Below are 26,874 nucleotides of genomic sequence, written 5' to 3' on the forward strand. Positions count from 1 at the left end.
TGTTACGCAGCACGTTTGAGCTTCCGCGAGAACCAATGAGGTTCATTCTGGTGTTACGCAGCACGTTTGAGCTTCCGCGAGAACCAATGAGGTTCATTCTGGTGTTACGCAGCACGTTTGAGCTTCAGCAAGAACCAATGAGGTTCATTCTCGTGTTACGAAGCACGTTTGAGCTTCCGCGAGAACCAATGAGGTTCATTCTGGTGTTACGCAGCACGTTTGAGCTTCAGCAAGAACCAATAAGGTTCATTCTCGTGTTACGCAGCACGTTTGAGCTTCAGCAAGAACCAATGAGGTTCATTCTGGTGTTACGCAGCACGTTTGAGCTTCCGCGAGAACCAGTGAGGTTCATTCTCGTGTTACGAAGCACGTTTGAGCTTCCGCGAGAACCAATGAGGTTCATTCTCGTGTTACGCAGCACGTTTGAGCTTCCGCGAGAACCAATGGAGGTTCATTCTCGTGTTACGCAGAACGTTTGAGCTTCAGTGAGAACCAATGGAGGTTCATTCTCGTGTTACGCAGCACGTTTGAGCTTCAGCGAGAACCAATGAGGTTCATTCTGGTATTACGCAGCGCGTTTGAGCTTCAGCAAGAACCAATGAGGTTCATTCTGGTGTTACGCAGCACGTTTGAGCTTCCGCGAGAACCAATGAGGTTCATTCTGGTGTTACGCAGCACGTTTGAGCTTCAGCAAGAACCAATGAGGTTCATTCTGGTGTTACGAAGCACGTTTGAGCTTCAGCAAGAACCAGTGAGGTTCATTCTCGTGTTACGCAGCACGTTTGAGCTTCAGCAAGAACCAATGAGGTTCATTCTGGTGTTACGAAGCACGTTTGAGCTTCAGCAAGAACCAGTGAGGTTCATTCTCGTGTTACGCAGCACGTTTGAGCTTCAGCAAGAACCAATGAGGTTAATTCTCGTGTTATGAAGCACGTTTGAGCTTCAGCAAGAACCAATGAGGTTCATTCTCGTGTTACGAAGCACGTTTGAGCTTCAGCAAGAACCAATGAGGTTCATTCTCGTGTTACGCAGCACGTTTGAGCTTCAGCAAGAACCAATGAGGTTCATTCTCGTGTTACGAAGCACGTTTGAGCTTCAGCAAGAACCAATGAGGTTCACTCTGGTGTTACGCAGCACGTTTGAGCTTCAGCAAGAACCAATGAGGTTAATTCTCGTGTTACGCAGCACGTTTGAGTTTCAGCAAGAACCAATGAGGTTCATTTTCGTGTTACGCAGCACGTTTGAGCTTCAGCAAGAACCAATGAGGTTAATTCTCGTGTTACGAAGCACGTTTGAGCTTCCGCGAGAACCAATGAGGTTCATTCTGGTGTTACGCAGCACGTTTGAGCTTCAGCAAGAACCAATGAGGTTCATTCTGGTGTTACGCAGCACGTTTGAGCTTCCGCAAGAACCAATGAGGTTCATTCTCGTGTTACGAAGCACGTTTGAGCTTCCGCGAGAACCAATGAGGTTCATTCTGGTGTTACGCAGCACGTTTGAGCTTCAGCAAGAACCAATGAGGTTCATTCTGGTGTTACGAAGCACGTTTGAGCTTCCGCGAGAACCAATGAGGTTCATTCTGGTGTTACACAGCACGTTTGAGCTTCAGCAAGAACCAATGAGGTTCATTCTCGTGTTACGAAGCACGTTTGAGCTTCCGCGAGAACCAATGAGGTTCATTCTGGTGTTACGCAGCACGTTTGAGCTTCAGCAAGAACCAATGAGGTTCATTCTCGTGTTACGAAGCACGTTTGAGCTTCCGCGAGAACCAATGAGGTTCATTCTGGTGTTACGCAGCACGTTTGAGCTTCAGCAAGAACCAATGAGGTTCATTCTGGTGTTACGCAGAACGTTTGAGCTTCAGTGAGAACCAATGGAGGTTCATTCTCGTGTTACGCATCCGTTTATGTTCGCTGATCAATGTTTATATGTGAATAAAAGCCAAAATTTAATTGGTTCATCATATAAAGCAATCGAGTCTCTTCAGAAAATTTGAACTAAATCACTTGATTCATATGGATTAGTTTTAAGATTTTGAAGAGACAAAGTGATAGTTGCGTGGACTGTCAATGGAGGGACAGGAATCTCTCAGATTTCATTAAAATCTTATGGGTTTGGAACATCATGAGCGTAAATAATTGATGACAATTTTTTTCATCCTTTAATTAGCACTGGAAATGTTTTGTACCATGAAACTTTGTTTTAACTTGCAAACTGTAGCTGTACAAAGAAACAAGCTGGATGTGGTACAACTTTATTCCCTTCAATCTCTCTCTCTCTCTACGGTCTGCCGCAGCAGAACACATTAAACTTGCAGGAGAAATGAATGCTGGGATATCAAATAGCGGCGGAGAGCAAAACTAAAGGGGGGGGGAGGGGGGAAGAGATGTTTTCTGAATGAAAGTAGGGCACTAGGACAATAATGTCTGTGCTGCGTTTCTGCGTTTAGTTTGGGGGGGGAGAAAAAGAAAAACGCACCATTAGCCTTAATTAAAAAAAACAAAACTCAAGAATATTAATTAGATGCTATAACAAATCAATAAATCATTACATCCATTAACAATATTGAAATAAATAGCAACTTGGTGCATCAATATAGACGTCAAATCCATGAAGAGGTGTGCATGTGTTTTTGAACACTGACTTTGATCAGCCGATCAGATTTTAGAGTGTGTTTGTGTCTGCGTACCTGTGCTCTGTGTAACGGGATCATTTGCAGGTAGAAAATCTTCATCGTAAGAATCGTCGTTAGACTCGTCACCATCCACTGAAGACCAGGCACGAAGCTTTGCCTCCGCAATGGCAAACTGCTCTGCCACCCCTGATAAAAACACATACAATTAAAGAAATTACATGCATCATTTATAACTAGATCACACATATTGGTTGCTAGGCACTGCAGTAATTTGAACAAATGTAGCAGAGGGTGTGATGTGTCACTGTGGAGACAGGATGATAGATTCTTCTTATTGGCTGCCACATAGAACCCACATTTGATTGACAGGTCATTCGAAATAGAACACCGCCTAAATCTGAAATTGTTATGACATCATAGTAGTGTCCGCAGAGAGCAAGAAGTGACCTCACCACTGCTGAGCAGCTCATATCACACACAGCTCTGTCCAGACATGCTCACATATGTGTGGTGATTGAGTTATAGAGGCAATTAGCTAATTAAAGCTCTCGCTGTTTCTATGGTTTAATTGCAGGACAAAAACTATATTTGTACCACAGAAGTGTACATCTGCGTACAATGTGAAATTGCAAAATAAGTACAATAAAGTAAAATAAAAATAGTGCAAGCAGATAAAATAAAGCAAAATAATTAAAATCTCAATTGGCGCAAAATAGAATAAGATAAAACTAAAAGTGAAACAAAATAAAGCAAAATATCAATTAAAATCGCAATAGGTGCAAAATAAAATAACAGTAAATTAAATTAGATTAAAAAATAAAATAGCAAAAACACAAAAGCAAAATAATAATATAAAAAATACAAAAAATAAAAGCAAAACTAAAATAAAATAAAAGTAAAATAACAATTAAAATAAAATAACTAAAATAAAATAAAGCAAAATAACATAAAACTCAATAGGTGCAAAATAGAATAAGATAAAAATAACAAAAAAAAAAAGCAAAATTAATTTCAATAGATGCAAAGTAATTGAAATCTTCAATAGGCGCAAAATAAATAAAGTTCAATAAAAGTGAAACAAAATAAAGCAAAATAACAATTAAAATCTCAATAGGTGCAACATAAAATAACATTAAATTAAATTAAATTGCATTAGATAAAAAAATAAAATAAAATAGCAAAAACGCAAAAGCATAATAATAATAATAAAAATAAAAACTTTTTGGTCAACCAGCTGCATCTGAATAACTCGGATGACCAGCATTAAACCAGCACTAACAAGCATGAACCTGTAAGGAAATAAGTAATTAATTAATTTCACAAAAAACAAACTCAATTTCTATGCCGCTGCAAAAATAATCAGAGTATTAAAACCCTTCCCCTGTCTATCATTGATCAGTCAAACAGATGGCCCCGCCCCTAATGTGATCAGTTGAGTCAGAATTTGACATGTCAGATTCAAACAAACAGATCAATGAATATATTCTCTCTCTCTCTCTCTCTCTCTCTCTCTCTCTCTCTCTCTCAACACAAGTTAATTCAGAGATTCATCCTTCCATTCATCTTTCACCCTTTGCTAAGGCTTCGTCAGCAAACACTCACACACAGCAAGTTTTGTTGAGGTTTGGCAGTTTTCCTAGAATTCAATTTCACCCACCGCGTCACTGTGTGTGTGTGTGTGTGTGTGTGTGTGTGTGTGTGTTTCTGCAGTAAACAGACAAACACACACGTTGACAAGGACATATACTGTACACACAAAAAACTCACAGACAAACAAAATGACATGAATATTTAGTCACTTTATGAAAAGGGAAATCCTACGACATTGACTGACAGAGAGAGAGAGCGAGCGGTGAATGAATTCCTCTCAGGTTTGCCCGTAATTCATCATGCCGTCGCTGAGAGAAAACGCTTCGTCACAGCAGAGAGCAACAGAAAGTAACCTTCAGAGAGACGAGCTGAGGAAAGCAGACGGGCTCCTGTCTAACCTCTTCCTCATGCTGGGGAAGTTCAGAGGTGCAGATGGGAATTGTGAGGAAATGAGTGAATTCTTAAGGAAGTGGAGTTAAGTCTGATTACTTCACTAGCCTGTTAACTTTCACTATTCCTTGGCTCGCTATATTTATGGCCTTTCTTCCCTTTCACATTTTTAGTAATCATCATTAATTAGGTATTATTTGTTAACTTAAAAATTAAGTACATCTGCTTTACAGTAAACTTCTATAACTCTTTTACACTTTCGTTTTTTTGAAGCTGCTTTCACTTCTGCAATAATCCGAGTGTCCTCTTAAAAAAGAGACCAAAGGAGTGATTTCTCCATTAATCAGACTGGGTTGGGCAGTTTTAATGCAACAGAATGATTATTTATTGCCTCATATGACTTCTGCAGTGTCCACCTGGTCTGCAACGATGTTTAGGTAAGGTTGGGAGTTGGGAGAAATTTTCTGGTTCTGATTCTAATTCCCACACCTACAAACCCGATTCCAAAAAAGTTGGGACACTGTACAAATTGTGTATAAAAAAGGAACGCAATAATTTACAAATCTCATAAACGTATATTTTATTCACAATAGAATATAGATAACATATCAAATGTTGAAAGTGAGACATTTTGAAATGTCATGCCAAATATTGGCTCATTTTGGATTTCATGAGAGCTACACATTCCAAAAAAGTTGGGACAGGTAGCAATAAGAGGCCGGAAAAGTTAAATGTACATGTAAGGAACAGCTGGAGGACCAATTTGCAACTTATTAGGTCAATTGGCAACATGATTGGGTATAAAAAGAGCCTCTCAGAGTGGCAGTGTCTCTCAGAAGTCAAGATGGGCAGAGGATCACCAATTCCCCCAATGCTGCGGCAAAAATAGTGGAGCAATATCAGAAAGGAGTTTCTCAGAGAAAAACTGCAAAGAGTTTGAAGTTATCATCATCTACAGTGCATAATATCATCCAAAGATTGAGAGAATCTGGAACAATCTCTGTGCGTAAGGGTCAAGGCCGGAAAACCATACTGGATGCCCGTGATCTTCGGCCCTTAGACGGCACTGCATCACATACAGGAATGCTACTGTAATGGAAATCACAACATGGGCTCAGGAATACTTCCAGAAAACATTGTCGGTGAACACAATCCACCGTGCCATTCGCCGTTGCCGGCTAAAACTCTATAGGTCAAAAAAGAAGCCATATCTAAACATGATTTCTCTGGGCCAAGGCTCATTTAAAATGGACTGTGGCAAAGTGGAAAACTGTTCTGTGGTCAGACGAATCAAAATTTGAAGTTCTTTTTGGAAAACTGGGACGCCATGTCATCCGGACTAAAGAGGACAAGGACAACCCAAGTTGTTACCAGCGCTCAGTTCAGAAGCCTGCATCTCTGATGGTATGGGGTTGCATGAGTGCGTGTGGCATGGGCAGCTTACACATCTGGAAAGGCACCATCAATGCTGAAAGGTATATTCAAGTTCTAGAACAACATATGCTCCCATCCAGACGTTGTCTCTTTCAGGGAAGACCTTGCATTTTCCAACATGCCAATGCCAGACCACATACTGCATCAATTACAACATCATGGCTGTGTAGAAGAAGGATCCGGGTACTGAAATGGCCAGCCTGCAGTCCAGATCTTTCACCCATAGAAAACATTTGGCGCATCATAAAGAGGAAGATGCGACAAAGAAGACCTAAGACAGTTGAGCAACTAGAAGCCTGTATTAGACAAGAATGGGACAACATTCCTATTCCTAAACTTGAGCAACTTGTCTCCTCAGTCCCCAGACGTTTGCAGACTGTTATAAAAAGAAGAGGGGATGCCACACAGTGGTAAACATGGCCTTGTCCCAACTTTTTTGAGATGTGTTGATGCCATGAAATTTAAAATCAACTTATTTTTCCCTTAAAATGATACATTTTCTCAGTTTAAACATTTGATATGTCATCTATGTTGTATTCTGAATAAAATATTGAAATTTGAAACTTACACATCATTGCATTCTGTTTTTATTCACAATTTCTACAGTGTCCCAACTTTTTTGGAATCGGGTTTGTACATTTCCTGCCGGTACCGAGACTCAAAACCACATCCTTCGGGTTACAACTCTCTAACCATTAGGCCACAACTGCCCAAAGGTGCTTGTAGGTGCTTTCACCGATGGACAGGGGTCATCATAGGCTCTCTGATTGACCTTCGGCCCTCAAAGATGTCTTTTAAAGTGTTGATCATTGTAGCCAATCACAGACATATCTGTTGAGCACGTGAACACAATGGCCAATCAGAGGTGTTTACTAATCTGTTTAACAGCGCTCAAAATGATAAAGGGAAATGTTGGTATTGTCACCTTTTTAAAATGTCATTCCCGACTTGGTACCGAAGTCGGTACTTTTGACAACACTAGTGCATTTAAGTGATTAGTCGACTAATCGCACGTGTATATTAATTAGCCATATAAATCATAATAATGAGCCTGTAATTGCCTACATATATTACATAGCCTAATCAGCGCTCAAGCACACGCATAAAGCATGCCACAGCACACCAGCAAAAGTAATGATTATGAACGTGTCGTGAAAAAACAGCAAGGAGACTGTTTTAACATTTTAATCATTTATTGAGCATGTTTTCTGTGTTTTCAGGCTGCAGAGATGAAGTTGATGATGCTGACTCGTCATCTCCGCAGTAGTGAACACGCTTATATGTACGTTTCCTACAGATTACATTATCTGAGAATATTGTTTTCTGCTTGAATTGGTTGACAATCGCTTGACATTTCAAGCTTTCTATAGATATATTTCTCATGTCTATGAGGCAAGTATATGCTGAGTTTTGATTTATTTTTTTGACAAGCTCAACTTCACAGAGACTGAGACGGCAGAAAGCTCATCGTCAAAGTTTTGTTATTGTGAGTTTACACAATTAAAAGAAACTTTACAGTTTAGAATTATGTATTACTCTTGGCCAAAAATGACGGCATATTTTAAGTTGATTACAAAAAATGCAAGTGATCGCACCGGCGCCTCCATGTCACGCACTTTGGATCAAATGTAGCTTATTTCAATGCTGTATACCATGATAAAAGCTTTAGCAATTATCGTAATGTGAAAATTTGGTAACACTTTATTTTACAGTGTCATTGTTACACTATAAATTATGCATAATTACATGCAACTTTCCCTAAAACAAACTCTAATCATAACCCTATAGTAACGTGATTAAATAAGGACTGGTTGTCTGGAGGTCACTGACCGGCAGCGAAGCGCGCCTCCTGCTCGCCCTCGGACAGATGAGAGTATGAGGTGAGGTGGGACTCCAGAGCGCTGGGAGTGTCGGTGGGTTTACACCAGCCCTTCCACTCGATCAGGTGGGCCACGCGCCCCTGCGCCATTGCCGTGGGCTTCGTCACATGATCTTTGACCACCTGCGAGATACCTGCACACAAACGCAGGGGTCAGCGACCAGAAAGCTGCATAATACATGAGGACTAATGCAGGCCACTGTCACGGTGTCAGTCAGTGCGACACAAAGGACTCGTCACGTGCAGTGTAAAGCACGCGTGTGTGTTTACCGTGAAGATCTCTTGTATCTCTATGTAAGGTGTGTGTGTGAGGGTCAGGTTTTGTGATCTTTGTGGAGACCAAATGACCTACATTATGAGAACAATACAGCACCTCAATGTGTCCCAGTGGAGATGCTTGATTATCAAATCTATTGTTATTTTTCCATTGTTGCTGTAACTTTTATTACACTACCATTAATCATCATTAAATTACTGTTAACTATTGACAAGGTTTTAATAAGGTGCAACGTCTACAACAGCAGCTTAAAATAAACTAAACGGGTATTTGACTATTGGTTAACATTAAAGGATTTGTTCATTTCAGAATTCAAATTTCCTGATAATTTACTCACCCCCATGTCATCCAAGATGTTCATGTCTTTCTTTCTTCAGTCAAAAACAGAAATGAAGGTTTTTGATGAAAACATTCCAGGATTTTTCTCCATATAGTGGACTTCACTGGGGTTCAACGGGTTGAAGGTCCAAATGTCAGTTTCAGTGCAGCTTCAAAGAGCTCTACATGATCCCAGACAAGGAATAAGAGTCTGATCTAGAGAAACCATCAGCCATTTTCTAAAAATAATTAAAAATTATATACTTTTAAACCACAAATGCTCGTCTTGCACATACGTAATCATGTTGGAAAGATCACGCGTGACGTAGGCAGAAGTACCAATCCAGTGTTTACAAAGTGAATGTGCAAAGACTAAGTCAAATGACCTTTACAAAAAGAGGTAAAACAACGATGTTGGACAATTTTGAGTTTTTCACCCTACCGCGGTACTTCCACCTACAACACGCGTGACTTTTCCAACGTGATTACGTAATGAGTGACGCATCGTAGAGCAGTGCAAGACGAGCAGTTGTGGTTAAAAAGTATACAAATGTTTTTATTTTTTTAGAAAATGGCCGATGGTTTCTCTAGATAAGACTCTTATTCCTCGTCTGGGATCATGTAGAGCTCTTTGAAGCTGCACTGAAACTGACATTTGGACCTTCAACCCGTTGAACCCCAGTGAAGTCCACTATATGGAGAAAAATCCTGGAATGTTTTCCTCAAAAACCTTCATTTCTGTTTTTGACTGAAGAAAGAAAGACATGAACATCTTAGATGACATGGAGGTGAGTAAACTATCAGAAAATTTTAATTCTGAAGTGAATTAATCCTTTAACATTAACCAGCATCCCGTGCGATTTAAGACTTTAGAAAACAGAAAGTTGTTTTAAGAGACAGTCACAGAGCAAATTAATTATTACATTTCATTGACAGATTATGAAGACAAACATTTTTATCACAAATAATTCTCTACATATGTATTTAAATATACTTTATATATGGTTTGGGTGTAGGATCACAGTTATTGTCAATGAAACCAATGAAAGTAATCGAGAGAGCCGTGATCTGTGTGTTTTTACCGTGAAGTGAAGATCTAGCCAGCGCTGCGATCTCTTGAATGGTGAGAGCTCGTCTGGATTTAGGTAACATGTCGTTGCTGTCCTCAACATTTACCTGAGAGAAGACAACAAAACACTGAGTTAAAGCTCAGCAAAACAAAACAAAGATTTCTTCTCTGCATTTCTCATCTTTTTGTCTATAAAGACTTAATATTTATTTTTGCTACGGCAGTGCTCAAGTCTCTGATCTTCTGATCTGTAGATGTGGCTCGGGTTTTTCCTGCATTTTTTTTCACCTGATTTTGCAGCCAAATATTGCAATATTCTGTCTCAAAGTGAGAATCCCTCAAGAGCAAAGCTGCCTTTCTTCACCTACCATGAGGCTGTAGAGGTTACGGTGTGTGTGTAAGGTCACATGTGTTTCTGTGTCGAGTCGTTCGTGTCTTTAGTATCCACAGGGACTCGCGGTCGGCACGTGCACGTGGCGTGTTTGAACCCTCCTGAGCAGGTATGAGGTTAAACACATTAGCGAACACGTCATGGCAAAATTAATGGAGCGGGCGGCAAAATAACAACGGATACATATTGAAAATAAAAAGCACGCAAGCTCCGTCCCCGAGAGCTCTCGAGATACACGCTGATAATTCCCTACATGAGCTGGAGGTAATAACACCATTACAGTCGTTCACACACACACACTCCTGCAGACGTACAGACCGTCGCCTACTGCCCTACTGAACACCGAGCTGAGATTCAGTCCCTGAAGAGCCAAAGCCCAGGAAAACAGCACAAATTCAATGAACTCCATTCAGCAGGAGCTTTTTAAAGGATCTTTTGCCATTTTACAGTTGTCTTGTTTACTAAAACTGCAGCTGGTGACCTGTTACCTCCGTGAAACAGCCCAGACACTCACTGGAGAATAGAATAGAATAGAATAGAATAGAATAGAATAGAATAGAATAGAATAGAATAGAATAGAATAGAATAGAATAGAAAATATGAAGATAGAATAGAACAGAACAGATTTGACTAGAATAGAATGGAATAGAATGGATGAAAGTAGAATAGAATAGAAGAAGATAGAACAGAACAGATGAAGATAGAATAGATGAAGACAGAATAAAATAGAACAGACAAAGATAATAGAACAGATAAAATTAGAATAGAAGAGATGAAAATAGAATAGAATAGAATAGAACAGAATAGAATAGAATAGAAAATATGAAGATAGAATAGAACAGAACAGATAGAACAGATTTGACTAGAATAGAATAGAATGGAATGGAATGGATGAAAGTAGAATAGAATAGAAGAAGATAGAACAGAACAGATGAAGATAGAATAGATGAAGACAGAATAAAATAGAACAGACAAAGATAATAGAACAGATGAAATTAGAATATAATAGAAGAGATGAAAATAGAATACTATAGATGAAAATAGAATAGAATAGAATATATGAAAATAGAATACAATAGATGAAAATAGAATAGAACAGACGAAGATAGAACAGATGAAGACAGAATAGAAGATATAATAGAACAGATAGAGTAGAAGATAGAATAGAACAGAAAGTTAGAATAGAACAGATGAAGATAAAATATAACAGAATAGAATAGAAAATAAACTAGATGACTTGACTAGAATAGAAAATAAAATAGATGAACAGAATAGAATAGAATAGAACAGAATAACTTCAGTGCAGTAGAATAGAAAATAAAAATCTAGAACATATGAAGAGAATGAATACATATGAACAGCTGAATAGAAAAAAACAGAATATAAAATAACAGAAATAACTAGAATAGAATAGAATAGAACAGAACAGACAAACTTCAATGCAGCAGAACAGAAAATAACAGTCTTGACTAAATGGGGGAATAGGAATATAATAAAATAGAACAGAATAGAATAGAACAGAATAGAACAGATGAAGAGAATGAGTACAGCTGAATAGAAAAGAACAGAATATAAAAATAGAATAGAATAGAATAGAATAGAATAGAATAGAATAGAACAGAACAGAATAGAATAGAACAGAACAGAAGAACCTCAGTGCAGCAGAACAGAAAATAACAATAACAGTCTCGATGGAAGGAATAGGAGAAATAATATAAAATTGAATAGAACAGAATAGAATAGAATAAAAGAGGACTTAGTTCTAGACTAGATGGATATGAGTACAGTAGACTAGACTAGAATAAAATGGAACAGAATTGAACAGTATCGAACAGAACAGATAACAGCAGACTAGAGTAGAGTAGACTGCCAAACATCAAAACAGACTATTCTACTCTAATCTAGTGTCGGACTGAATCTTGACTTCTCTATTTGCATGCAAACCAACCCTCTGAGCAGAGAGACGGAGACACACACACACACACACACACACACAGATCCACAGGTTTTCTAACAGCAAACACACAGTAATGAACGAGCAGGTCGACATCAGGAGTCTCATCCGTCTGTCTGTGAGGCTGGAATACACATGCACATCATCAGAGCAACAGACAGTGATCAGCAGGGACACGAACCCCACGGGTCCTGCGCTTCAGAGACACATGAACACGGCAAACGACCAAAGACCCGATTCAGAACATTCCCAAACATCTGCCTCTCAAACACACACACACACACACACACACACACACACAGAGACAGGCAGGAATGATGAATACTGAGCAGTGATACCGGCTCTCCGCTCCCTCCACACAGGAACAAAAGCTTCTCCATGGAGTCCGTTCTCACTGACATGCCACGTCAAGCGCACACCACGTTATTCCGCTGGAACTTGGATGGAAACGAGCATTTCTATAGCAACCAGTCACCATGGAATGATTTCTCCAAGGATACGGCGGAATGGATGCTGGATGACGTCACATGCAGCACATTTGATCAGGGTTACTGTCTCTCTCGCGCTCTCTCTCTCATGAACACACATGCAAACAGCACATTACGCACATGCAACACACACACACTCACACACACACGCACACACCAACTGCATTCCCCGTCATGACACCTGTCTCTCCGTCTCTCTCTCTCTCATGAGATCCACAATTAGATCCTCCTGTTTTGCAGCACCACACCACTGTTCAATTTACAGTGCTTATATTTTTATATTACTTATTTTGTATTATTTTATTTATGTTAATATGGTTCTCTACTGGTGGGTCGTAACTCAAAAATGGGTCATAGGACTGATGAGAAAAAAATGTATATTAATAAAAATATTGGATATACCTGCCTACTGTATAAAATACACATTTATCTGATATATGATATATTTTATTAGTTAAAGTTATACTAAACACACACACACACACACACTCATATTTTATTGGACTTTGTCTATTCTATTCTATTCTATTCTATTCTATTCTCTCCATCTTGTCAAGACTGTTATTTGTGTTCTGATGCACTGACGTCTATTCTATTCTATCTTCATCTATTCTATATTGGTATATTCTATTGTATTCTATTCTATCTTCATCAATTTTATTTTATCCTATCTTCGTCAATTCTATTCTATCTTAGTCTATTCAATCTTCATCAATTCTATTCTATCTTCATCTATTCTATCTATGTATATTCTATTGTATTCTATTCTATCTAAATCTAATTATATTTTATCCTAACTTTATCTATTCTATTCTATCTTCATCAGTTCTATTCTCATCTATTCCATCTACGTATATTCTATTGTATTCTATTCTATCTTCATCAATTCTATTCTATCTTTGTGTATTCTATTGTATTCTATTATATCTTCATCTATTTTATTTTATCCTATCTTCGTCAATTCTATTCTATCTTTGGTATTCTATCTTCATCAATTCTATTCTATCTTCATCTATTCTACTCTATCTTCATCTATTCTATTCAATCTTCTTAGAATTCAAAATTCCAATCCATTATATCTATGTATATTCTATTGTATTCTATTCTATCTAAATCAATTATATTTTATCCTATCTTCATCTATTCTATTCTAACTTTGTGTATTCATCAATTCAATTCTCCTCATCTATTCTACGTACGTATATTATATTGTATTCTATTCTATCTTCATAAATTGTATTTTATCCTATCTTCGAATCTATTTTATCTTTGTGTATTCTATCTTCATCAATTCTATTCTATCTTCATCTATTCTATTATATCTGTGTATATTCTATTGTATTCTATTCTATCTAAATCAATTATATTTTATCCTATCTTCATCTATTCTATTCTATCTTTGTGTATTCTATCTTCATCAATTCTATTCTATCATCTATTCTACTCTATCATCTATTCCATTCAATCTGCATCAATTCTATTCTATTTTTGTATATTCTATTGTATTCTATTCTATTGTATTCTATTCTATTGTATTTTATCTTATTCTATTCTATCTTCATCTATTCTATTCTACACAAAATGTATAGACATAACATATAATTTATATATATATATATATATATATATATATATATATATATATATATATATATATATAATTAGATACATTGATACTTATTTTATATTTATATACTATATAAAATAACCATTTCCTAACTAAAAAATGTGATATTATATGTATTAATATTTTAAATAAATTGTTTTTTATACTTTTAATTACAGAAATGTAGTATTATATATAAACTTAAATATAAAATAACTATAAACGTATACATACTGGTATAAACAGAAAAAGCAGTGTTTTTACATGCTGAAACCCTAAAGACGTCCTGTAGATGTATCCACTGTAGCGGGACTGTTTAAAGACAAAACACATTAGTGCAGCGACGCTGTGAATTCGGTTTAAAAAACCACATTAAGAATTAATTGCTAATTACTCAGAATGACTCGTGAATGATTAGACGACTAACTAGTGAACATTTAATGAAAGTCAGAGCGAGGAACCGAGTGCAGCGCAATTGGCCCCGGTTAATTAGGTCATTATCAATCCGAGAAAAGCTGAGAAAACAATTTGCTGCTCCGAACGCTGAATCGCTCAGAAACTCGTTTCGAGTCTTAATCAGCTCAGATCTGACAGCAGCATTTCGCGTCCTCGCGCTGCTCTCATGACGCGCGCGCAGCCACAAGTGAGGGCGTTTGGAAGACGTTATGTGAATGTAGGGTGCAGCGCGACCGCTAACCATATAATGATGACAGAAATAGCTCGTGAACGGCAGGCCTTGGAGCGAGATGGCAGAAGCAGAATCTGTGGCCCACTTTTCACTTTCTAACCCTCCGACGCTCGACGGTGGGCGAATAACAGAGGAAGGAAAAAGGGCGAGTGCCGTTTCCGGACGCTGTGAAATATAAATGGATATGGAACAGATTGAGAGGAACTTTGGCACCTTGAGGTAACGGTCCGAGTACCCAAATGCCGTGCCCAGGCCGCGCGCCAAACTGGTCCGTGTGTTGCCCAGCAGTGCGAGGTCGGAGTAGGAACTCCTCGGGCTCCAGTCCACACGCAACCTGTCGCCCGCCACTGTGGGGAAGCAGGAGAGGATGCTGAGCCACTCGCTACTGACCCAACGACCCAACACACACTGCCATGGCAACCAAACCATCAATATCTGACTGCTGCTGGGGCCTTATATACATCATATTATAAAAGCAATTCAATTATATTAATATTATACAAATAAAAACACAATTACACAATAAATATTACAATTATTATTATTTACATATCATAATATTATAGTTATATATAAAACTACAGATAGCTACCTAAAATATCTTATTAATACTGGGATATTATATAAATAAATAATAATATTAATTATATTTGCATTAATTGATATTATTATTGTGCTATTTAATATTATTAATATGAATTAATATATATATATATATATATATATATATATATATATATATATATATATATATATATATATATATAGTGTCAAACGATTAATTGTGATTAATCGCAAATATATACTGTGTATAATTATTATGTATATATATAAATACACATACATGTATATATTTAACAAAAATATATAATATTTATATATAATATAAATTATATATAAATAAATATATATATACACACACACACGTACAAATATTTCTTAAATATTAATAATATTAAAATAATAAAATAATATATTTACATTGTGTGTATACACACACACACGTAAATATTTCTTAAATATATAAATATTAATAATATTAAAATAAAATAATATTTATATTTACATTGTGTACACACACACACACACGTAAATATTTCTTAAATATATACATGTATGTGTGTGGATTTATATATACATCTACATATATAGCTATCTAAAATATCTGATAGATATTGGGATATTATATAAATAAATAATATTATTATATTGATTATTTTATATTAATTGAAATTTAATAATAACAACAATAACAAAAAGAATAGTAATAATAATAATAATAATAGTAGTATTTACATATAATAAATTATACATTTAAATATAGATAGATATAATAAAATAAATATAAATTAATTAATGAGCATTTTTATCAGGCTTCTATGTTTAGGTTCAGTAATATCACTTTAATGGCAATAAAAAGGTTGTTACTTATTTTCAAAAATGTCACTGATAAAATTAAAAACATAAAAATGTTCATTTAAAAGAAAAATGTCAGGCATGATAGATAGTTTCAGTGACCCTTCCTGATCACTTCATTTGATTGGTTACCATAGCAGAGCAGCAGACGTGTTTCTCTCTCTAATGCACTCATGCATGAACATGCAATCAAGATGCAAGATCATTTACAACCTATATGGCCAAACACAAACTTTTGCTTTAGTATTTGCCACTGATGCACACAAACATGCACCTTCTTCATCTGGGAAACTCTAAACTGACTGGCTGGATTTGCGTGATGCAACAAGAGTTTTACAGGAATAAATTTCGTCAGGTTAGTGACGTTTAAGAAAGACTACCATTCATACATGACAGATTTTTATCTTTTAATTCCACGCACCAGTTCGAGCATCTCTGTCCCTGATCGACTGACTCACACGTCACAGACACGCGGATCCGAACGGATCAACACCGCAGGCGGCCTCACATCAAATGTCAAACGCTACACTCCCTTAGGTGAGGCTTAATGGAGCAAGATGACATCATTTCCTGTGTGCATGTGTGGGAATATTTACACGGCCCAAATCATTAACACTTACACAAGCCAGAGCGCATGTTGACTACAGAAGAAACATGTCGCTGGAATGATATTGTTGTTATAGTGTCTGAACAGGCCATATTTCATCACAAAATCATCCCCCAAAAATAAAAGAAATTACATTTTGCATAAAGAAAATAAGAGTAAATGTAGGACCATTAAGCACTGTAACAATATTTAAAATCTATATTTATCATTTATCAATATAATATGAAAATGAACCACTGCCCTCACCAATTTACATTACCAATCACAAACAACAACAAAAAACTATTCGCATTACAGTAATGGCAAAAAAAAAAAAAATGTGTGTAAAAATTATGCAGAGTATAAAAACACTATAAATATCAGCCTGGACAATAATTAAAATGACAAAATTTACAAGTAAAATATCCAGACACATTATAATAATGATAATTTAGATATTAAATATCCTTAATTGTCACGAAAATAATGTCACAATGCAAACAAATGTAATTCCTTATTGCAACATATAATTTCTCAGTTCTTTCTTTTGATTTCAGGGTGAAATATGAACCAGACATATGCACTCCAGAGGATCCTTTGATACATTACACACATTTGACCGATAGAGATAAATGGGAAAGGTCAGAGGTTAAAGCCCTGAGGTTTTGCTCGCTCTCCTGCACTGCTGATCCATGTCCCCTACGGTCCCGTTAACACCCCGGCCTTGAATCAGGTTGGGTTTCACCTGGTTTCAAACCTCTTCCCTAATGAGTTTCAATAAAACCCAATACATGCAGACAATAACAGTGACGGATGTCAGCGACCGTGGTGGTCCGTCAGTCAGCCTGGACTCCAGCAGTGGTGTTAGTTTCTCTCAATAACACCATTTAACTTAATGGCCGAACCTCATGAAATATGCCAAGAACACATCCAGGTCAGACACTCACCGGCCACTTTATTCTACATCCTTTTGCCGTTCCAGCACATCCCAAAGCTGCTCTACTGGATTGAGATCTGGTGACTGTGGAGACCGTTTGAGTTTAGTGAACTCATTGTCATGGTCAGTTTGAGATGATTTGAGCTTTGTGACATTCTGCTTGATGTATCCATCAGAAGATGGTCCACTGTGGTCATAAAGGGATGGACATGGTCAGCAATAATACTCAGGAAGGCTGTGGCATTTAAACAAACCTCAACTGGTACTGAGAGGCCCAAAGTGTGCCAAGAAAAATCTCCCTCACACCATTACACCACCAGCAGCCTAACTTGTTGATACAAGGCTGGATTGATCCATGCTTTCATGATGTTTACACCAAATTCTGACTCTAACATTTGAAAGTCGCAGCAGAAATCGAGACTCATCAGACCAGACAACGTTTTTCCAATCTTCTATGGTTCAGTTTTGGTGAACCTGTGTGAATTATAGCCTCAGTTTGTTGTCCTCAGCTGACAGGAGTGTCAATGGTGTGTCTTCTGCTGCTGTAGATCATCTGCTTCAAGGATGGACGAGTGGTTATTTGAGTTACTGTTGCCTTTCTATCAGCTTGAACAATAGACTGTGAAGAAAGATGGACAACATGTCTCCACTTCCTTCCACTGTAAACAAACGAATCCAAAATATCCCAAAAACGGTCCTTGGTGGTTGCGTAGTTCAGAGCCCAAGTCTGTGCAGTAGTGATCCTGAGGTGGAGCTCAAACTTCCGACTCGAAACTTCCCGTTTTATAGCATCAGATAACTAACTAAATCCAAACTTAATGGAAAAACTAACACTTGAACACACTTCAGAGTAATAAGAACTACCTAAAATGACACAAACCATCTTCAGAAAAAAATAATTTGAAGTGTAATTGAATTTTGTAGTTTGGCTCGTGTCACATTCGATTACATGGAGAGGGCGTGGTTTATGACCTATACTGCAGCCAGCCACCAGGGGGCAATCGAAATGTTTTGGCTTTTTCTTTTTTCACCCACAGAATGCCACTCACTGGATCTCTTTTTCGGACCATTTTCTGTAAACCCTAGAGAAGGTTGTGTGTGAAAATCCCAGTAGATCAGCAGTTTCTGAAATCCAAATCAAAGTCACTTAAATCAACTTTCTTCCCCATTCTGATGCTCATGCCTAAATGCATTGAGTTGCTGCCATGTGATTGGCTGATTAGATATTTGTGTTAATGGGCAGTTGAATAGATGTACCTAATAAAATGTGTATATGGTCGTATTATTGGGAGATACGAGGGAATATCGGGCAACTTGGATCACGTGTCCCTTGATAACCAATCACATTACAGCCTTGGCGTCATTGAATTTCGCTTAGAGTTGTGTGACAGTCAATCACTGTTTGCGGATACCATAGAAATAAATGCCGTAAACTGAATCATACCTGTTGCGCAATTGTCCGTGACGTTATTAAACTGCATTTTTTCCCCAGTATAAACTATAAAATAGATCAATCCAAAACTAGTGTTTAAGAGCAAACATGTTGAAGATCAGCCAATAGGCTGTTGATTCATTAAATAAGCCGTTTTCCCTCAAAAGCAGTTTATGGGATTACGTAGTGAAGCCTCTCCTCCATTGACATCCATTCAAAAAATGGCCTCTGGTCTGACATTTCATTATGCAAATTATATATAATTTCTTATTTTGTCTTGATCTTGAAGTGAAACTTAACCTAGAGATATTTTCGTGAGATGTTACTCTCTCTGGATAAACTAATGGCAGATTGATTGCCAGACCTGTTGCTGAAAACAGAGAGGCCAATATTATCTACAAAAACACCAGCAGGACTCCAACTTTAGCGTCTCTGCATGAAATCGATAGGGTGCTTCGCTGACTCACGGACACGATTTTACAGACGCTTAGTTCTAGCGGAGTGACCCACAAACAAATCAAACAGAAGCACCACCTGATGAGAGCCAGACTGGGGGCTGAAAAATAAAGCTCCAGCCTTCGTGTGTACAGTATTCAGAGCATTTCAGTGCTAAACATTCTCCAAATCCCTGGTCCTCGAACACACGATCCTCTCTAGCAAACCGTATCAAATCCATCTGGTCGCCGCCCCACACCAGGCCGCGGACAGATTCCAGGCCACCGGCGGCCGAGCCATCTGGGGCGAAAGAGATGACCTCACTCAGTCTCGATATATACATTTCACAGTGAAGCGCTTTAATGAGCGTACTCTCCGTCCTTGTCCTGATAACCGTACCGAAACGAGTCTTCCGTCCTTGTCCTCTCCGGAATGACAGCAGAACTTATAATGCGTGGCCGATCTCAGGTCAAAGCTGATGTAATCTCACTCCGCTGCTACTTTTGACACTTTTTTGGAAGGCAAAGCAAGCCTCTTTGAAAGTCATTATTCCTGCAATTCATTTTTGAGACAAAACTGCTTTATATCTGAATCTAAGTGATTTTGCAGAATTTGAATTTGTCTCATATTTGATGAAGTTTACATCAAACTTGACAAAACCAACATAGTAAACGCTGCTTTTTCTTCTGAGACTAGATTTAGTCAGTATCTCCTCCAAGAGCTTCAGAGCGGTCTGACTCGGGTTGCTATATCTTTTATAACTGATCAGACTTACGGTTTTCACTAAATGGATGATCAAAACTATGAAAAATCCCATAAACTTTCATTGAGGGGGTCAAAACTTTTATATAATAACTCTAATAGAGTATTTAAGTTTCATTCACCAACTATCTATTACTAACAAAGCCTAGAAACTAGCTAGACATGCTAGCAACATGCTAAATCATGCTAGCAATGTGTTAAACATGCTAGCAACATAGTCGCTGCATCCAAAATCGAATACTTTTCTACTATATATTATGCGAAAAACAGTATGCGAAAACAGTAGTATGTACCCGGATGACTTACTACTTCCGGCGAGATTCTGATGTGCGCATACGATGTACAATGTAACTGACGCTGGTAGGTCATGTGACAGTAACAATACAGCAGGACGTAGTATGTCCGAATTCATTCATACTACATGCATTCGTGAAGTAAATTTAAATTTAAATGTCGTACCTGCTCAACAATACACGATTTTGGACACAGCTAGTATTTCATGGTAGCAATGCTAAAACTTGCTAACATACTAATTCATGGCAACAGTGTGCTAGAACATGCTACCAGTATGCTAAATCATGGTAACAATGTTAAAACATGCTAGAAACATGCTACATCATGCTTGCAATGTGTTAAAACATGCTAGCAACATGCTAAATCATGCTAGCAATGTGTTAAACATGCTAGCAACATAGTCGCTGCATCCGAAATCGAATACTTCTCTACTATATAGTATGCGAAAAACAGTATGCAAAAAGAGTAGTATGTCCGAATTCATAGTATTCGAAAAACAGTAGGCGAAAGTACCCAGATGTCTTTCTACTTCCGGTGAGATTCTGAAGTGCGCATACGATGTACAATGTAACTGACGCTGGTAGGTCATGTGACAGTAACAACATAGTGGATGTAGTATGCCCGAATTTATTCATACTACATGCATTCGTGAAGTAAATTTAAATGTCGTACCTGCTCAACAATACGTGATTTTGGACACAGCTAGTATTTCATGGTAGCAATGCTAAAACTTGCTAACATACTAATTCATGGCAACAATGTGCTAGAACATGCTAGCAGTATGCTAAATCATGGTTACAATATGTTAAAACATGCTAAATCATGCTTGAAATGTGTTAAAACATGCTAGCAACATTCTAAATCATGCTAGCAATGTGTTAAACATGCTAGCAACATAGTCGCTGCATCCGAAATCGAATACTTCTCTACTATATAGTATGCGAAAAACAGTATGCAAAAAGAGTAGTATGTCCGAATTCATAGTATTCGAAAAACAGTAGGCGAAAGTACCCAGATGACTTACTACTTCCGGCGAGATTCTGATGTGCGCATACGATGTACAATGTAACTGACGCTGGTAGGTCATGTGACAGTAACAACACAGTGGATGTAGTATGTCCGTATTCATTCATACTACATGCATTCGTGAAGTAAATTTAAATTTAAATGTAGTACCTGCTCAACAATACGCGATTTTGGACGCAGCTAGTATTTCATGGTAGCAATGGTAAAACTTGCTAACATACTAATTCATGGCAACAATGTGCTAGAACATGCTAGCAGTATGCTAAATCATGGTTACAATATGTTAAAACATGCTAGCAACATGCTAAATCATGCTTGCAATGTGTTAAAACATGCTAGCAACATGCTAAATCATGCTAGCAATGTGTTAAAACATGCTAGCAACATGCTAAATCATGCTAGCAATGTGTTAAACATGCTAGCAACATAGTCGCTGCATCCGAAATCGAATACTTCTCTACTATATAGTATGCGAAAAGAGTAGTATGTCCAAATTCATAGTATTCGAAAAACAGTAGGCAAAAGTACACAGATGACTTACTACTTCCGGTAAGAATCTGAAGTGAGCATATGATGGACACTTTACTATCCCATGAGGCCATGGGTGAGGATTTGTGAATGGAGTTGAAGGGTGTAACTGACGCTGGTAGGTCATGTGACAGTAACAACATAGCAGATGTAGTATGTGCGAATAATATGGAACGTATATATGGAACGTTTTTTTTCAATGGTCGTGAAATAAATTTAAATCTAAATTCAAATGTAACAGTGCTAACAGTGATTGTAATTTAAATTGCCTAAATTATTGCATTCTTTAAATTGTAATGTTGACATGCATTCTCTGTTAAGCTGCTTTGAAACAATATGTATCATGAAAAGCGCTTTACAAATAAATGTGAATTGAATTGAATGTAGTACCTGCTCAACAATACGCGATTTTGGACGCAGCTAGTATTTCATGGTAGCAGTGGTAAAACTTGCTAACATACTAATTCATGTTAACAATTTGCTAGAACATGCTAGCAGTATGCCAAATCATGGTAAAAATATTTTAAAACATGCTAGCAACATGCTAAATCATGCTAGCAATGTGTTAAAACATGCTAAAAACATGCTAATTTATGTTATCAATATGCTAAAACATGCTAGCAACAGTATTTCATAGTAACAATATTCAAACTTGCTAACATGCTAATTCATGCTAACAGTGTGCTAAATGTGCTAGAATTATGCTAAATCATGCTAGCAATGTGCTAATTTGTGTTAGCAATGTGTTAAATGTAGGTGTGTAACGGTACACTTATTCGTACCGAACCGTTTTGGTACAGGGCTGTCGGTTCGGTGCACGTGTGTACCAAAGCATTACATTGCAACGTTGTAGCCTAACCACCAATAATCGCAATAAGCTCTGCGTTTTGTTACTTTCGATAAGAAACGAAGTGTCATCCTTCAAATTCTGTCCACAAAATCCCAAAATTTAAACAGAAAATGCCGTTTTGACGAGCTTTGATGCGCCGTGACAGATCACTGTACAGGCACCGGCAGCGCGAGTGAACGCGATCATCTCTTCCTCTTTAATACTAGCTACAGAATAAACATGAATGAACATCTGAAGGTATGTTGAAAGATACAGTACAACTTACTGAAACAGTCATATCTCGTGTAATTGCTTCAATTCAAAGTCCAAAGTTTGTTAGTTCGCTAGAGAAATTAACTTTTTCGCTTAATATATGCACTGTATTAGCCTATATAATCATTATATTTTACTTAACCTTTTAGTGATGTCCTGATTAGGCTATTTAATGTATGTTTAAATGAATCTGTTGTGAAAATGACAACCACTGTGTAGAAATGATTATATTTTAACAACGAATTGGAGTAAAAACATTTAGAAGTTAATGCAAAAACTGCCTTATAGGTGCAGCTAACATGTTTGCATACAATTTGTTATTTGAGTGTTGATTATTTAATCTAAAAACAAAAAGCAATTGAATTTAGGCTAATAGTTTGGGCTCAGTTGTTAACCTTTTATATTATAGTAGCATAATGTTCAAGTAAGGGCTCCCTACAGAGTTTATAGCATTAGCAGAGATCATTTTTGTATCCTTAAGAAACTTTTAGTATAATTTAATTTAATATATTTAAAGACAAAAACACAATTTGTTCAGTAAACCAGTTTAATTAAAAAAAAGCAATTTTATGTTTAGTTTTCTCCCCACCTGCTGTACCGAAAACCGTACCGAACCGTGACTTCAAAACCGAGGTACCGTGAGTTTTGTGTGCCGTTACACCCCTAGTCAAACGTGTTAGTAACGTGTTAATTCATGCTAGTAATGTGTTAAAACATGCTAGCAACATGATATTTCATGTTACCAATGTGTTAAAACGCGTTTATAACATGATAATTCATGCTAACAATAGTTGCGTCCCAAATTACGCACTTATACATTATATACTTATTAAACAACAGCATCTGATCCCCCCTCCCCCTCCACAACGTAATTAAAGCTGTGACAGTTGAGTGCATGAAGTGTCCAACATTTCACACTTCGTTTTTTCCGTTAATTTAGTGCATCATCCGGGTATTTAAAGTGCACTTTTTCTCTTTGGAATTTTCTGTGTGAACATGTCACAACTCGCACTATTTGTACTTAAAAAACGTTATAGAATAGTGCATAAGTATGCGAATTGTGACGCACCTATTGTACTCAAACATGCTAGCAACATGCTGAATCATGCTAACAATGTACTACTTCATGCTAGCAATGTTAAAACAAGCTAGCAACATGCTAAATCATGCTAGCAATATGCTAAATCATGCTAACAATCCACTTAATTCATGCTAACAACATGTTAAATCATGCTAGCAATGTACTAAAACATGCTAGCAACATGCTAATTCATTCAAGCGAACTTGACTAAATGTCATCAAATTTCATAGAGCATTTAAATACAATAAAATTTCAAACATTTTGGAATAAAACATGAGAATGCAATGAGACATGAGACTCCTATTCGGTACACTTTATTTTACAGTGCCGTAGTTACACGTTACTACATGTACTTACTATAGTAATAACAGTGAATTATGCATAATTACAAGTAAATAACACTAAACCAAACCCTAACCCTAACTGTAACTCTATAGTAAGTACATGTAGTTAATTAACAGTACTCAGTACTTATTTGAGTAACTACAGCACTAAAATAAAGTGTAACCTCCTATTCTTATACAATCTAAAGAACGTTTTTCCATTATTAAGAGCTTTTTGTGGAATGGATGGAACCAAAAATGCCAATAAAGAACATTTACTGTAAGTGTAGTATAATTCTTCACAGGTAACATGATCAGTTATCTCTCCTGTCACAGCGAGGATGCCGAACCTTAACCGGCACGTTTATCAGCAATTAACGGGACAACTCTCACGCTACAGAGGTAATGGCGCGTGCAGGTTTTGAATGGCCCCGGTATCCTGATATGTCATTAATAATTACAACACAAGATTAAAAAACGATTTGCGTGGTGAAAATAAATCTGAGGTCATTTGTTCGGGACTCCCCAGAGTGGAAAGGCATTGGATTTAGTTTTTTTCCATGCTCAGTTCTTGTAGGGAATGTGGGGAAAGACCTGGACATTAATCATGATTGACAGAATTAAACGAACAAGCACTAGTTGCATGTATTCATATTCAAATATAGATTTATATTCCGTCAAACTTTTTTCAGTAACGTCATGTCACTGAATTTTAAATAGTGCTTAATTGCAATGACATTTTTTGATATATAAAAAAATAGACACTGAAATCCTGAAATGGTTTATTCACACTCATAGCTCCAAAAGTTTAATAATGCATTTTTTAAGATGGAATTTTTTATGTTTGAAAACTGCCTTAATCTGGGTCAAAAGGTAAAATCTATAGCTACATATTGCCTAATCATTCGAAAAGTAAGAAAAATATAGAAATGGATTGTAAAAAGTTTCCAATGCACTTTTAATGCGACCTTCAAAAATTAAATAAAAACCTGAAGCCTGTTATTTTTATTACAAATCAACCTCCAGGACATATAAGAGCTGTAGCTGACGGATGAAACGGCTGTAATTGTCGTCGACACGCTGTAAACAAAGACAGGGCACAAGGGCAAAACGCTGCTGGTTTACTGCGTACTGTACATGCAGCATGACTGCCTCACTCCTGCCGCACGTACAATGAAGCACAAGCTTCTCTAATGTAACCTGACCCGAGAATCCACCATGTGATGAACGAGCACTGATGCAGGTTTAATGCAGATGCATGCAGAAGCGTGCAAACCCTCCGTAACCCGGCCTGATCATCCAAACACTGCGATCAGCTCGTACACGCCGCATCCATGCACTCGCAAGCACTCGAGGGCAGAAAAAAGCCTGCAGTTTGTGCACATCTCTCTCGCTCTCCATCAGAAGTGTGTGTGGGCTGCAGTCGAGCTCAGGTTTCAGAAACGCGCTCTGATGCGAGCCGTTCACGCCTGCTTTTCATGCTCGGAGGAAAACGGAGGGTGCGATTCTCACCTACTGGTGTTCTGGAGGCGACGCAGCCCATGCTCCAGGTTATTACGTGGCAAAATGTAAAGCATGAACTGATTTAAATGCTAAGAAGCGCTCGCGTAGCCTTCCCTCCATCTCTCTCTCCTCCTGCCTTTCTCACAAACATCCTGTCTGCACTAGTTTCTCAACTCAAGTCCTGCGCTGCTGGAGGATGAAGGAAAACCGGTCAGTCGCTGTTCTCCCAAACACACACGGACTAAACCTGGATTTCTGCCACATGCAAAGACTAAAAACAATGCAACAAATGCAATGCCGTTTTTGGTTCCCCAGAGAACCTTTCAGTGATCAGTTCAACATTTTAAAAATCTTGAGAACCTTTTGTGGAATTTAAAGGTTCCATGGATGTTAAAGATTCTAAATAGAACCATCAATGGCCATCATTTTTTAAGTGCTGCATTTCTTTAATCACAAACACGAAAAACTTGTTCATCACAAATATACAGACTTAACAAGCTCTTCTCAGAACAAAAACAGACTAAACTGTTGTTCTTCTCCCACACACACATGAACAAAACCAGCTTTTCTCACAAATGCAAAGACTAAACGGTTGTTTGCCACATGTATAGAGACTGAACTGCGGTTTTTCAAACACAGACAGACTTAATTAATGTTTGCAACACATGTGCAGATACATAGAAACAAAACTGCTGTTCTTCAAACACATACAGACTACCGTTTCTCTCAA

At 37.5% G+C, this 26,874-nt stretch overlaps 1 protein-coding gene across 2 annotated transcripts in view; it reads right to left on the minus strand.

The window, feature by feature from the left end:
• Positions 1-26,874, minus strand: part of fam131ab (family with sequence similarity 131 member Ab) — a 31,518-nt gene that overhangs the window by 3,841 nt on the left and 803 nt on the right. The window contains exons 2-5 of one of the 2 annotated variants that reach the window (XM_048161482.1): positions 14,933-15,066; positions 9,606-9,699; positions 7,880-8,062; positions 2,690-2,821 (exon numbers count right to left, since the gene is read on the minus strand). In XM_048161482.1, coding sequence (XP_048017439.1) covers positions 2,690-2,821; positions 7,880-8,062; positions 9,606-9,699; positions 14,933-15,066 — 543 coding nt within the window. Of the gene's footprint in view, positions 1-2,689; positions 2,822-7,879; positions 8,063-9,605; positions 9,700-12,275; positions 12,822-14,932; positions 15,067-26,874 lie in introns of those variants that run through there. The other variant, XM_048161483.1, reaches the window with a different exon arrangement.

Source organism: Megalobrama amblycephala, linkage group LG16, assembly GCF_018812025.1.
Source record: "Megalobrama amblycephala isolate DHTTF-2021 linkage group LG16, ASM1881202v1, whole genome shotgun sequence".
In the NCBI taxonomy this organism is placed as follows: domain Eukaryota; kingdom Metazoa; phylum Chordata; class Actinopteri; order Cypriniformes; family Xenocyprididae; genus Megalobrama; species Megalobrama amblycephala.